Below are 12,343 nucleotides of genomic sequence, written 5' to 3'. Positions count from 1 at the left end.
TCGGCCTTTGGCAGGCTGACCTGCGCGTGGGGAGCTTTGACTTTGGGCAGCTTGACGCTGGGCATCTTGACGTCCGGCATCTTGAATCGACCTTTCTCGCCCTCTCCTGCGGTGCCCGCCTCCACCCTCACCTCCACGCCGGGCGCTTGATCTCGGCCCGGGCAGGGTCACCTCCACTTCGGCGGCTCCTGAGGGCAGCGCCACATGGGGCTCCTTGAGGCTGACGTCCAGCTCGGCCGCTCCCGAGGGCACCGTCACCTGGGGCTCCTTGAGGCTCACGCCCACCTCGGGCGGCCACGCTGCCCTTGGCCTCTCTGCTGCTGGACCAGCCAAAGGAAGGCATGCCGAACTTGGGCATCTTGAACTTGCCGTCCTTGCTCTTGCCGGTCTCCTTCTCTGGGGCTTTTGCTTCCCCTTCCAGGCTGAGGCCCGCCTCGGGCGCCTGCACGTCAACGCTGGCCTTGGGAAGGGTGACGCCCACGGAAGGCATGCTGATGTCCACCTTGGGAGCCTTGATGTCAGCTTTGGGCATTTTCAGGGAGGGCTTTTCTAGCTTCCAGCCGGAACCTTCCGCCTTGGCGCCGGGCACCTCGGCTTTGAGGTCCAGGCCGGGCCCTCCCTGCTGCCGCCACGGTGGCGGAGGGGAGCTCGACCTCTGCGCTGGGCAGGCTGACCTCGGGCCCTTCCGCCTTGGGGAGGACACTCCGAATTTGGGCTTGTCGAACTTGGGCATCTTAAGCTTCCCTTTCAGGCCCGAGGCTTCCACTTTGGCCCCGTCGAGCGAGACTTCAGCGGAGGGTGCTTTGAGGTCTATCTCGGGCGCCTGAGCTCCAGGGAGCCTTCCACGGAGGGCAGCTTGATGTCAGGGGCCGCGATGCTGACGCCGGCGGCGCCGGCCTTCAGCTCTGCCTGCGGGAGGCTGACGCCTGCCTCCACTTTGGGAGCCTTGACGGTGGGCTTGGAGAACACCACGCTGGGCACCTTGACTTTGGGCATGTGTATTTTCATGCCGCCGCCTCAACCTTGCCGGCAGTCACCTCCAGGCCGCCTCGGCCTCGGGGCCCTGCAGGCCGACTTCGCCTCCTGGCCTTTGGGCAGCGACACTCGGCCTTTGGCAGGCTGACCTGCGCGTGGGGAGCTTTGACTTTGGGCAGCTTGACGCTGGGCATCTTGACGTCCGGCATCTTGAATCGACCTTTCTCGCTCTCTCCTGCGGTGCCCGCCTCCACCCTCACCTCCACGCCGGGCGCTTGGATCTCGGCCCCGGGCAGGGTCACCTCCACTTCGGCGGCTCCCGAGGGCAGCGTCACATGGGGCTCCTTGAGGCTGACGTCCAGCTCGGCCGCTCCCGAGGGCACCGTCACCTGGGGCTCCTTGAGGCTCACGCCCACCTCGGGCGGCCACGCTGCCCTTGGCCTCTCTGCTGCTGGACCAGCCAAAGGAAGGCATGCCGAACTTGGGCATCTTGAACTTGCCGTCCTTGCTCTTGCCGGTCTCCTTCTCTGGGGCTTTTGCTTCCCTTCCAGGCTGAGGCCCGCCTCGGGCGCCTGCACGTCAACGCTGGCCTTGGGAAGGGTGACGCCCACGGAAGGCATGCTGATGTCCACCTTGGGAGCCTTGATGTCAGCTTTGGGCATTTTCAGGGAGGGCTTTTCCAGCTTCCAGCCGGACCCTTCCGCCTTGGCGCCGGGCACCTCGGCTTTGAGGTCCAGGCCGGGCCCTCCCTGCTGCCGCCACGGTGGCGGAGGGGAGCTCGACCTCTGCGCTGGGCAGGCTGACCTCGGGCCCTTCCGCCTTGGGGAGGACACTCCGAATTTGGGCTTGTCGAACTTGGGCATCTTAAGCTTCCCTTTCAGGCCCGAGGCTTCCACTTTGGCCCCGTCGAGCGAGACTTCAGCGGAGGGTGCTTTGAGGTCTATCTCGGGCGCCTGGAGCTCCAGGGAGCCTTCCACGGAGGGCAGCTTGATGTCAGGGGCCGCGATGCTGACGCCGGCGGCGCCGGCCTTCAGCTCTGCCTGCGGGAGGCTGACGCCTGCCTCCACTTTGGGAGCCTTGACGGTGGGCTTGGAGAACACCACGCTGGGCACCTTGACTTTGGGCATGTGTATTTTCATGCCGCCGCCCTCAACCTTGCCGGCAGTCACCTCCAGGCCGCCTTCGGCCTCGGGCCCTGCAGGCCGACTTCGCCCTCCTGGCCTTTGGGCAGCGACACCTCGGCCTTTGGCAGGCTGACCTGCGCGTGGGGAGCTTTGACTTTGGGCAGCTTGACGCTGGGCATCTTGACGTCCGGCATCTTGAATCGACCTTTCTCGCCCTCTCCTGCGGTGCCCGCCTCCACCCTCACCTCCACGCCGGGCGCTTGGATCTCGGCCCCGGGCAGGGTCACCTCCACTTCGGGCGGCTCCTGAGGGCAGCGTCACATGGGGCTCCTTGAGGCTGACGTCCAGCTCGGCCGCTCCCGAGGGCACCGTCACCTGGGGCTCCTTGAGGCTCACGCCCACCTCGGCGGCCACGCTGCCCTTGGCCTCTCTGCTGCTGGACCAGCCAAAGGAAGGCATGCCGAACTTGGGCATCTTGAACTTGCCGTCCTTGCTCTTGCCGGTCTCCTTCTCTGGGGCTTTTGCTTCCCTTCCAGGCTGAGGCCCGCCTCGGGCGCCTGCACGTCAACGCTGGCCTTGGGAAGGGTGACGTCCACGGAAGGCATGCTGATGTCCACCTTGGGAGCCTTGATGTCAGCTTTGGGCATTTTCAGGGAGGGCTTTTCCAGCTTCCAGCCGGAACCTTCCGCCTTGGCGCCGGGCACCTCGGCTTTGAGGTCCAGGCCGGGCCCTCCTGCTGCCGCCACGGTGGCGGAGGGGAGCTCGACCTCTGCGCTGGGCAGGCTGACCTCGGGCCCTTCCGCCTTGGGGAGGACACTCCGAATTTGGGCTTGTCGAACTTGGGCATCTTAAGCTTCCCTTTCAGGCCCGAGGCTTCCACTTTGGCCCCGTCGAGCGAGACTTCAGCGGAGGGTGCTTTGAGGTCTATCTCGGGCGCCTGAGCTCCAGGGAGCCTTCCACGGAGGGCAGCTTGATGTCAGGGGCCGCGATGCTGACGTCGGGCGGCGCCGGCCTTCAGCTCTGCCTGCGGGAGGCTGACGCCTGCCTCCACTTTGGGAGCCTTGACGGTGGGCTTGGAGAACACCACGCTGGGCACCTTGACTTTGGGCATGTGTATTTTCATGCCGCCGCCCTCAACCTTGCCGGCAGTCACCTCCAGGCCGCCTCGGCCTCGGGGCCCTGCAGGCCGACTTCGCCCTCCTGGCCTTTGGGCAGCGACACCTCGGCCTTTGGCAGGCTGACCTGCGCGTGGGGAGCTTTGACTTTGGGCAGCTTGACGCTGGGCATCTTGACGTCCGGCATCTTGAATCGACCTTTCTCGCCCTCTCCTGCGGTGCCCGCCTCCACCCTCACCTCCACGCCGGGCGCTTGGATCTCGGCCCCGGGCAGGGTCACCTCCACTTCGGCGGCTCCTGAGGGCAGCGCCACATGGGGCTCCTTGAGGCTGACGTCCAGCTCGGCCGCTCCCGAGGGCACCGTCACCTGGGGCTCCTTGAGGCTCACGCCCACCTCGGCGGCCACGCTGCCCTTGGCCTCTCTGCTGCTGGACCAGCCAAAGGAAGGCATGCCGAACTTGGGCATCTTGAACTTGCCGTCCTTGCTCTTGCCGGCCTCCTTCTCTGGGGCTTTTGCTTCCCTTCCAGGCTGAGGCCCGCCTCGGGCGCCTGCACGTCAACGCTGGCCTTGGGAAGGGTGACGTCCACGGAAGGCATGCTGATGTCCACCTTGGGAGCCTTGATGTCAGCTTTGGGCATTTTCAGGGAGGGCTTTTCCAGCTTCCAGCCGGACCCTTCCGCCTTGGCGCCGGGCACCTCGGCTTTGAGGTCCAGGCCGGGCCCTCCTGCTGCCGTCACGGTGGCGGAGGGGAGCTCGACCTCTGCGCTGGGCAGGCTGACCTCGGGCCCTTCCGCCTTGGGGGAGGACACTCCGAATTTGGGCTTGTCGAACTTGGGCATCTTAAGCTTCCCTTTCAGGCCCGAGGCTTCCACTTTGGCCCCGTCGAGCGAGACTTCAGCGGAGGGTGCTTTGAGGTCTATCTCGGGCGCCTGGAGCTCCAGGGAGCCTTCCACGGAGGGCAGCTTGATGTCAGGGGCCGCGATGCTGACGTCGGGCGGCGCCGGCCTTCAGCTCTGCCTGCGGGAGGCTGACGCCTGCCTCCACTTTGGGAGCCTTGACGGTGGGCTTGGAGAACACCACGCTGGGCACCTTGACTTTGGGCATGTGTATTTTCATGCCGCCGCCTCAACCTTGCCGGCAGTCACCTCCAGGCCGCCTCGGCCTCGGGGCCCTGCAGGCCGACTTCGCCCTCCTGGCCTTTGGGCAGCGACACCTCGGCCTTTGGCAGGCTGACCTGCGCGTGGGGAGCTTTGACTTTGGGCAGCTTGACGCTGGGCATCTTGACGTCCGGCATCTTGAATCGACCTTTCTCGCCCTCTCCTGCGGTGCCCGCCTCCACCCTCACCTCCACGCCGGGCGCTTGGATCTCGGCCCGGGCAGGGTCACCTCCACTTCGGCGGCTCCTGAGGGCAGCGTCACATGGGGCTCCTTGAGGCTGACGTCCAGCTCGGCCGCTCCCGAGGGCACTGTCACCTGGGGCTCCTTGAGGCTCACGCCCACCTCGGCGGCCACGCTGCCCTTGGCCTCTCTGCTGCTGGACCAGCCAAAGGAAGGCATGCCGAACTTGGGCATCTTGAACTTGCCATCCTTGCTCTTGCCGGCCTCCTTCTCTGAGGCTTTTGCTTCCCCTTCCAGGCTGAGGCCCGCCTCGGGCGCCTGCACGTCAACGCTGGCCTTGGGAAGGGTGACGTCCACGGAAGGCATGCTGATGTCCACCTTGGGAGCCTTGATGTCAGCTTTGGGCATTTTCAGGAGGGCTTTTCCAGCTTCCAGCCGGAACCTTCCGCCTTGGCGCCGGGCACCTCGGCTTTGAGGTCCAGGCCGGGCCCTCCCTGCTGCCGTCACGGTGGCGGAGGGAGCTCGACCTCTGCGCTGGGCAGGCTGACCTCGGGCCCTTCCGCCTTGGGGAGGACACTCCGAATTTGGGCTTGTCGAACTTGGGCATCTTAAGCTTCCCTTTCAGGCCCGAGGCTTCCACTTTGGCCCCGTCGAGCGAGACTTCAGCGGAGGGTGCTTTGAGGTCTATCTCGGGCGCCTGGAGCTCCAGGAGCCTTCCACGGAGGGCAGCTTGATGTCAGGGGCCGCGATGCTGACGCCGGCGGCGCCGGCCTTCAGCTCTGCCTGCGGGAGGCTGACGCCTGCCTCCACTTTGGGAGCCTTGACGGTGGGCTTGGAGAACACCACGCTGGGCACCTTGACTTTGGGCATGTGTATTTTCATGCCGCCGCCCTCAACCTTGCCGGCAGTCACCTCCAGGCCGCCTCGGCCTCGGGGCCCTGCAGGCCGACTTCGCCCTCCTGGCCTTTGGGCAGCGACACCTCGGCCTTTGGCAGGCTGACCTGCGCGTGGGGAGCTTTGACTTTGGGCAGCTTGACGCTGGGCATCTTGACGTCCGGCATCTTGAATCGACCTTTCTCGCCCTCTCCTGCGGTGCCCGCCTCCACCCTCACCTCCACGCCGGGCGCTTGGATCTCGGCCCGGGCAGGGTCACCTCCACTTCGGGCGGCTCCCGAGGGCAGCGCCACATGGGGCTCCTTGAGGCTGACGTCCAGCTCGGCCGCTCCCGAGGGCACTGTCACCTGGGGCTCCTTGAGGCTCACGTCCACCTCGGCGGCCACGCTGCCCTTGGCCTCTCTGCTGCTGGACCAGCCAAAGGAAGGCATGCCGAACTTGGGCATCTTGAACTTGCCGTCCTTGCTCTTGCCGGTCTCCTTCTCTGGGGCTTTTGCTTCCCTTCCAGGCTGAGGCCCGCCTCGGGCGCCTGCACGTCAACGCTGGCCTTGGGAAGGGTGACGTCCACGGAAGGCATGCTGATGTCCACCTTGGGAGCCTTGATGTCAGCTTTGGGCATTTTCAGGGAGGGCTTTTCCAGCTTCCAGCCGGCCCCTTCCGCCTTGGCGCCGGGCACCTCGGCTTTGAGGTCCAGGCCGGGCCCTCCCTGCTGCCGCCACGGTGGCGGAGGGGAGCTCGACCTCTGCGCTGGGCAGGCTGACCTCGGGCCCTTCCGCCTTGGGGGAGGACACTCCGAATTTGGGTTTGTCGAACTTGGGCATCTTAAGCTTCCCTTTCAGGCCCGAGGCTTCCACTTTGGCCCCGTCGAGCGAGACTTCAGCGGAGGGTGCTTTGAGGTCTATCTCGGGCGCCTGGAGCTCCAGGGAGCCTTCCACGGAGGGTAGCTTGATGTCGGGGGCCGCGATGCTGACGTCGGCGGCGCCGACCTTCAGCTCTGCCTGCGGGAGGCTGACGTCTGCCTCCACTTTGGGAGCCTTGACGGTGGGCTTGGAGAACACCACGCTGGGCACCTTGACTTTGGGCATGTGTATTTTCATGCCGCCGCCCTCAACCTTGCCGGCAGTCACCTCCAGGCCGCCTCGGCCTCGGGCCCTGCAGGCCGACTTCGCCCTCCTGGCCTTTGGGCAGCGACACCTCGGCCTTTGGCAGGCTGACCTGTGCGTGGGGAGCTTTGACTTTGGGCAGCTTGACGCTGGGCATCTTGACGTCCGGCATCTTGAATCGACCTTTCTCGCCCTCTCCTGCGGTGCCCGCCTCCACCCTCACCTCCACGCCGGGCGCTTGGATCTCGGCCCGGGCAGGGTCACCTCCACTTCGGCGGCTCCCGAGGGCAGCGTCACATGGGGCTCCTTGAGGCTGACGTCCAGCTCGGCCGCTCCCGAGGGCACTGTCACCTGGGGCTCCTTGAGGCTCACGTCCACCTCGGCGGCCACGCTGCCCTTGGCCTCTCTGCTGCTGGACCAGCCAAAGGAAGGCATGCCGAACTTGGGCATCTTGAATTTGCCGTCCTTGCTCTTGCCGGCCTCCTTCTCTGGGGCTTTTGCTTCCCCTTCCAGGTTGAGGCCCGCCTCGGGCGCCTGCACGTCAACGCTGGCCTTGGGAAGGGTGACGTCCACGGAAGGCATGCTGATGTCCACCTTGGGAGCCTTGATGTCAGCTTTGGGCATTTTCAGGAGGGCTTTTCCAGCTTCCAGCCGGAACCTTCCGCCTTGGCGCCGGGCACCTCGGCTTTGAGGTCCAGGCCGGGCCCTCCTGCTGCCGTCACGGTGGCGGAGGGGAGCTCGACCTCTGCGCTGGGCAGGCTGACCTCGGGCCCTTCCGCCTTGGGAGGACACTCGAATTTGGGCTTGTCGAACTTGGGCATCTTAAGCTTCCCTTTCAGGCCCGAGGCTTCCACTTTGGCCCCGTCGAGCGAGACTTCAGCGGAGGGTGCTTTGAGGTCTATCTCGGGCGCCTGGAGCTCCAGGGAGCCTTCCACGGAGGGCAGCTTGATGTCAGGGGCCGCGATGCTGACGTCGGCGGCGCCCGACCTTCAGCTCTGCCTGCGGGAGGCTGACGCCTGCCTCCACTTTGGGAGCCTTGACGGTGGGCTTGGAGAACACCACGCTGGGCATCTTGACTTTGGGCATGTGTATTTTCATGCTGCCGCCCTCAACCTTGCCGGCAGTCACCTCCAGGCCGCCTTCGGCCTCGGGGCCCTGCAGGCCGACTTCGCCTTCCTGGCCTTTGGGCAGCGACACCTCGGCCTTTGGCAGGCTGACCTGTGCGTGGGGAGCTTTGACTTTGGGCAGCTTGACGCTGGGCATCTTGACGTCCGGCATCTTGAATCGACCTTTCTCGCCCTCTCCTGCGGTGCCCGCCTCCACCCTCACCTCCACGCCGGGCGCTTGGATCTCGGCCCCGGGCAGGGTCACCTCCACTTCGGCGGCTCCCGAGGGCAGCGTCACATGGGGCTCCTTGAGGCTGACGTCCAGCTCGGCCGCTCCCGAGGGCACTGTCACCTGGGGCTCCTTGAGGCTCACGCCCACCTCGGCGGCCACGCTGCCCTTGGCCTCTCTGCTGCTGGACCAGCCAAAGGAAGGCATGCCGAACTTGGGCATCTTGAATTTGCCGTCCTTGCTCTTGCCGGCCTCCTTCTCTGGGGCTTGTGCTTCCCCTTCCAGGTTGAGGCCCGCCTCGGGCGCCTGCACGTCAACGCTGGCCTTGGGAAGGGTGACGTCCACGGAAGGCATGCTGATGTCCACCTTGGGAGCCTTGATGTCAGCTTTGGGCATTTTCAGGGAGGGCTTTTCTAGCTTCCAGCCGGCACCTTCCGCCTTGGCGCCGGGCACCTCGGCTTTGAGGTCCAGGCCGGGGCCCTCCCCTGCTGCCGTCACGGTGGCGGAGGGGAGCTCGACCTCTGCGCTGGGCAGGCTGACCTCGGGCCCTTCCGCCTTGGGGGAGGACACTCGAATTTGGGCTTGTCGAACTTGGGCATCTTAAGCTTCCCTTTCAGGCCCGAGGCTTCCACTTTGGCCCCGTCGAGCGAGACTTCAGCGGAGGGTGCTTTGAGGTCTATCTCGGGCGCCTGGAGCTCCAGGGAGCCTTCCACGGAGGGCAGCTTGATGTCGGGGGCCGCGATGCTGACGTCGGCGGCGCCGACCTTCAGCTCTGCCTGCGGGAGGCTGACGTCTGCCTCCACTTTGGGAGCCTTGACGGTGGGCTTGGAGAACACCACGCTGGGCATCTTGACTTTGGGCATGTGTATTTTCATGCCGCCACCCTCAACCTTGCCGGCAGTCACCTCCAGGCCGCCTTCGGCCTCGGGGCCCTGCAGGCCGACTTCGCCCTCCTGGCCTTTGGGCAGCGACACCTCGGCCTTTGGCAGGCTGACCTGCGCGTGGGAGGCTTTGACTTTGGGCAGCTTGACGCTGGGCATCTTGGCGTCCGGCATCTTGAATCGACCTTTCTCGCCCTCTCCTGCGGTGCCCGCCTCCACCCTCACCTCCACGCCGGGCGCTTGGATCTCGGCCCCGGGCAGGGTCACCTCCACTTCGGCGGCTCCTGAGGGCAGCGTCACATGGGGCTCCTTGAGGCTGACGTCCAGCTCGGCCGCTCCCGAGGGCACCGTCACCTGGGGCTCCTTGAGGCTCACGTCCACCTCGGCGGCCACGCTGCCCTTGGCCTCTCTGCTGCTGGACCAGCCAAAGGAAGGCATGCCGAACTTGGGCATCTTGAACTTGCCGTCCTTGCTCTTGCCGGTCTCCTTCTCTGGGGCTTTTGCTTCCCCTTCCAGGCTGAGGCCCGCCTCAGGCGCCTGCACGTCAACGCTGGCCTTGGGAAGGGTGACGTCCACGGAAGGCATGCTGATGTCCACCTTGGGAGCCTTGATGTCAGCTTTGGGCATTTTCAGGGAGGGCTTTTCCAGCTTCCAGCCGGCCCCTTCCGCCTTGGCGCCGGGCACCTCGGCTTTGAGGTCCAGGCCGGGGCCCTCCCCTGCTGCCGTCACGGTGGCGGAGGGGAGCTCGACCTCTGCGCTGGGCAGGCTGACCTCGGGCCCTTCCGCCTTGGGGAGGACACTCCGAATTTGGGCTTGTCGAACTTGGGCATCTTAAGCTTCCCTTTCAGGCCCGAGGCTTCCACTTTGGCCCGTCGAGCGAGACTTCAGCGGAGGGTGCTTTGAGGTCTATCTCGGGCGCCTGGAGCTCCAGGGAGCCTTCCACGGAGGGCAGCTTGATGTCAGGGGGCCGCGATGCTGACGTCGGCGGCGCCAGCCTTCAGCTCTGCCTGCGGGAGGCTGACGTCTGCCTCCACTTTGGGAGCCTTGACGGTGGGCTTCGAGAACACCACGCTGGGCACCTTGACTTTGGGCATGTGTATTTTCATGCCGCCGCCCTCAACCTTGCCGGCAGTCACCTCCAGGCCGCCTTCGGCCTCGGGGCCCTGCAGGCCGACTTCACCCTCCTGGCCTTTGGGCAGCGACACCTCGGCCTTTGGCAGGCTGACCTGCGCGTGGGGAGCTTTGACTTTGGGCAGCTTGACGCTGGGCATCTTGACGTCTGGCATCTTGAATCGACCTTTCTCGCCCTCTCCTGCGGTGCCCGCCTCCACCCTCACCTCCACGCCGGGCGCTTGGATCTCGGCCCCGGGCAGGGTCACCTCCACTTCGGCGGCTCCTGAGGGCAGCGTCACATGGGGCTCCTTGAGGCTGACGTCCAGCTCGGCCGCTCCCGAGGGCACTGTCACCTGGGGCTCCTTGAGGCTCACGTCCACCTCAGCGGCCACGCTGCCCTTGGCCTCTCTGCTGCTGGACCAGCCAAAGGAAGGCATGCCGAACTTGGGCATCTTGAACTTGCCGTCCTTGCTCTTGCCGGTCTCCTTCTCTGGGGCTTTTGCTTCCCCTTCCAGGCTGAGGCCCGCCTCGGGCGCCTGCACGTCAACGCTGGCCTTGGGAAGGGTGACGTCCACGGAAGGCATGCTGATGTCCACCTTGGGAGCCTTGATGTCAATTTGTGATAGTTCTTCGTCCTTTTTTATTTCAATTTGTGGTGTAGACATCAGTATTTCTCCATTAATGTTTTGAAAATCATTTTCTACCTTGGGATGTTTTATAATTATTTTTTTTGGACTTGGCTGACTTACTTTTGTCTTTTCTATGATATCGTTTTCTTTTGTTTTTCCTTTAGATATTCCAGTTTCCATTTCAAGACTTGGAATCTTCATTTCTCCTGCTGATCCACATATCTCTGCTTCTGCTCCTTCTTTTAGTGTTGGCATTTTTCCTTCCATTTCACTTAGTTGTCCTTCAGTTTTCCCTGTTTCATCCTTGGTAGTTGACCAGGTAAATGTAGGAAATTTTAACTTTGGCAGTCTAAATTTGCTTTCTTTTCCCTCTATATCTTTTTCTCCTGTCTTCATTCCAATTTCCAACTTTATGGTTTTGTCACCTGTGGGCATGCCATCTTCTTCTATCTGTTCCTCTTTTACAGTATCTTCTGATTCACCTGTGCTTTCTTGTCTTGCTATTTTCATGTCTGTTTTAGGTGTTTTGGTCATTTTGAATGAAGGCATTTGTATTTTCCAAGAAGATACTTCTGGTTCTGCATCAGATATGTGTGTTTTCACATCCAAATTCCTGCCATCCTCTGAAGTCGAATCAGTTGTTTTTTCTGGTATTGAATGTGGAACATCACTTCCCTGTTTGGTTGTTTCAGTCTCTGTCTCTTTTGTTTTGGGCAGTGAAATCCCAAATTTTGTTTTCTGAATTGTTAATATCTTTGCGTCTTCTTCTGCTTGTTTTTCTCCTGTTTCCAGTGTATCAGATGTGTTTAATTCTGCTTTTGCAGTGCCTATTTCTAGGCCTTTTACCTGTACAGATCCTTTAGCTGTGTGACCCATCAAGTCTATGTTAATTTCACTTTCTCCTTCTTTTTTAACTGGTGTTCCTTTCTGTTTCTTTTTTCGGGATTTTGATGATGCCTGTGGTGTTTTTTCAATTGGACTTTCTTTCAGATCTGCTTTTTCTAAACTGGGCTTTGGTATCTCTGTTGTTATGTCTGGTACTTCAGGTAAACTAAATTTTGATGTTGATTCCATGTCTTTTTCTTTTTTAATGCTTATTTCAACTTCAGGGCATTGTTTTACGTGAGATGGGATGCCATTTTTCATATCTTTTAAGTCTTTTGGTAAAGTTTCATGTACCTCCCCTGTTTTCATTTCATAAGTAGTAGATGTAGTATATTCAACAGTTAGGATTTCAGGATTTTCCAGGCTAATATCTTCTTCATGTATTTTTTCTCTTTCAGAGATCAGTGTAGTTTTTATTTCTTTTTTTTGCTTCTCTTGTAGTTCAGTTTTGGACCTGTGCATTCTGAATCCAATGCTAGGGAACTTCAGCTTCTTTTGGCTTCCTTTTTTTTCCTTGGTATGGATTTCTTGTGGAAATTGAGACTCTGTGTCTGTGCTTGTAGGGGAAATATCCTGTACAGCAGGCTCATATGCATCTGATGTACTATGAGATCTTCTGTGCCTCAATATCTTTTTATTTTTGATTGACTGGAATTTTGGCCATGATAATCTGTCTTTTTTAGGTCTCTTGCTTCTTCCTACTCTTTGGTTTGCAATTAATGTTTCCCTGTCTTCTTCTGAAGTGGCTTTTCCTGAAACATGAAGTGTTTCTTCAGGAATGCTCTCACTGAGTTCTTTCTCCTGAAAGAACAAATAGTAGTCAGAAGATTAGAAGTAACCTAAATATAGGTGCAAGAGAAAATAAAAGACATACTATAAAATTTGTAGAAAAAAGTTCTTTGTATTAATGGTATCTACTTCTTCCATAAAAAACAATAAAAATTTTATAT

General features: G+C 61.2%; 1 protein-coding gene across 1 annotated transcript in view; it reads right to left on the bottom strand.

Annotated features, from left to right (window-relative positions):
* AHNAK2 (AHNAK nucleoprotein 2) overlaps positions 1-12,343 on the bottom strand; it is a 74,219-nt gene that overhangs the window by 8,520 nt on the left and 53,356 nt on the right. The window contains 34 exon segments of the mRNA XM_050335587.1: positions 503-617; positions 619-697; positions 700-828; positions 831-1,019; positions 1,022-1,345; positions 1,392-1,517; positions 1,520-1,722; positions 1,724-1,802; positions 1,805-2,164; positions 2,167-2,386; positions 2,442-2,626; positions 2,629-2,910; positions 2,913-3,041; positions 3,044-3,098; positions 3,100-3,266; positions 3,269-3,494; positions 3,549-3,733; positions 3,736-4,207; positions 4,209-4,342; positions 4,345-4,374; positions 4,377-4,581; positions 4,635-4,969; positions 4,972-5,124; positions 5,127-5,264; positions 5,267-5,479; positions 5,482-5,686; positions 5,741-5,946; positions 5,949-6,151; positions 6,153-6,574; positions 7,679-7,981; positions 8,036-8,457; positions 8,460-9,552; positions 9,650-9,730; positions 9,732-12,194. Coding sequence (XP_050191544.1) covers positions 503-617; positions 619-697; positions 700-828; positions 831-1,019; positions 1,022-1,345; positions 1,392-1,517; positions 1,520-1,722; positions 1,724-1,802; positions 1,805-2,164; positions 2,167-2,386; positions 2,442-2,626; positions 2,629-2,910; positions 2,913-3,041; positions 3,044-3,098; positions 3,100-3,266; positions 3,269-3,494; positions 3,549-3,733; positions 3,736-4,207; positions 4,209-4,342; positions 4,345-4,374; positions 4,377-4,581; positions 4,635-4,969; positions 4,972-5,124; positions 5,127-5,264; positions 5,267-5,479; positions 5,482-5,686; positions 5,741-5,946; positions 5,949-6,151; positions 6,153-6,574; positions 7,679-7,981; positions 8,036-8,457; positions 8,460-9,552; positions 9,650-9,730; positions 9,732-12,194 — 10,131 coding nt within the window.

The sequence above is a fragment of the Myiozetetes cayanensis genome, unplaced genomic scaffold, assembly GCF_022539395.1.
Source record: "Myiozetetes cayanensis isolate MyiCay16 unplaced genomic scaffold, myiCay2020 scf6-25, whole genome shotgun sequence".
Classification (NCBI taxonomy): Eukaryota; Metazoa; Chordata; class Aves; order Passeriformes; family Tyrannidae; genus Myiozetetes; species Myiozetetes cayanensis.
Note: the sequence above shows the minus strand (reverse complement) of the source record. Positions and strands in the feature narration are given on the sequence as shown.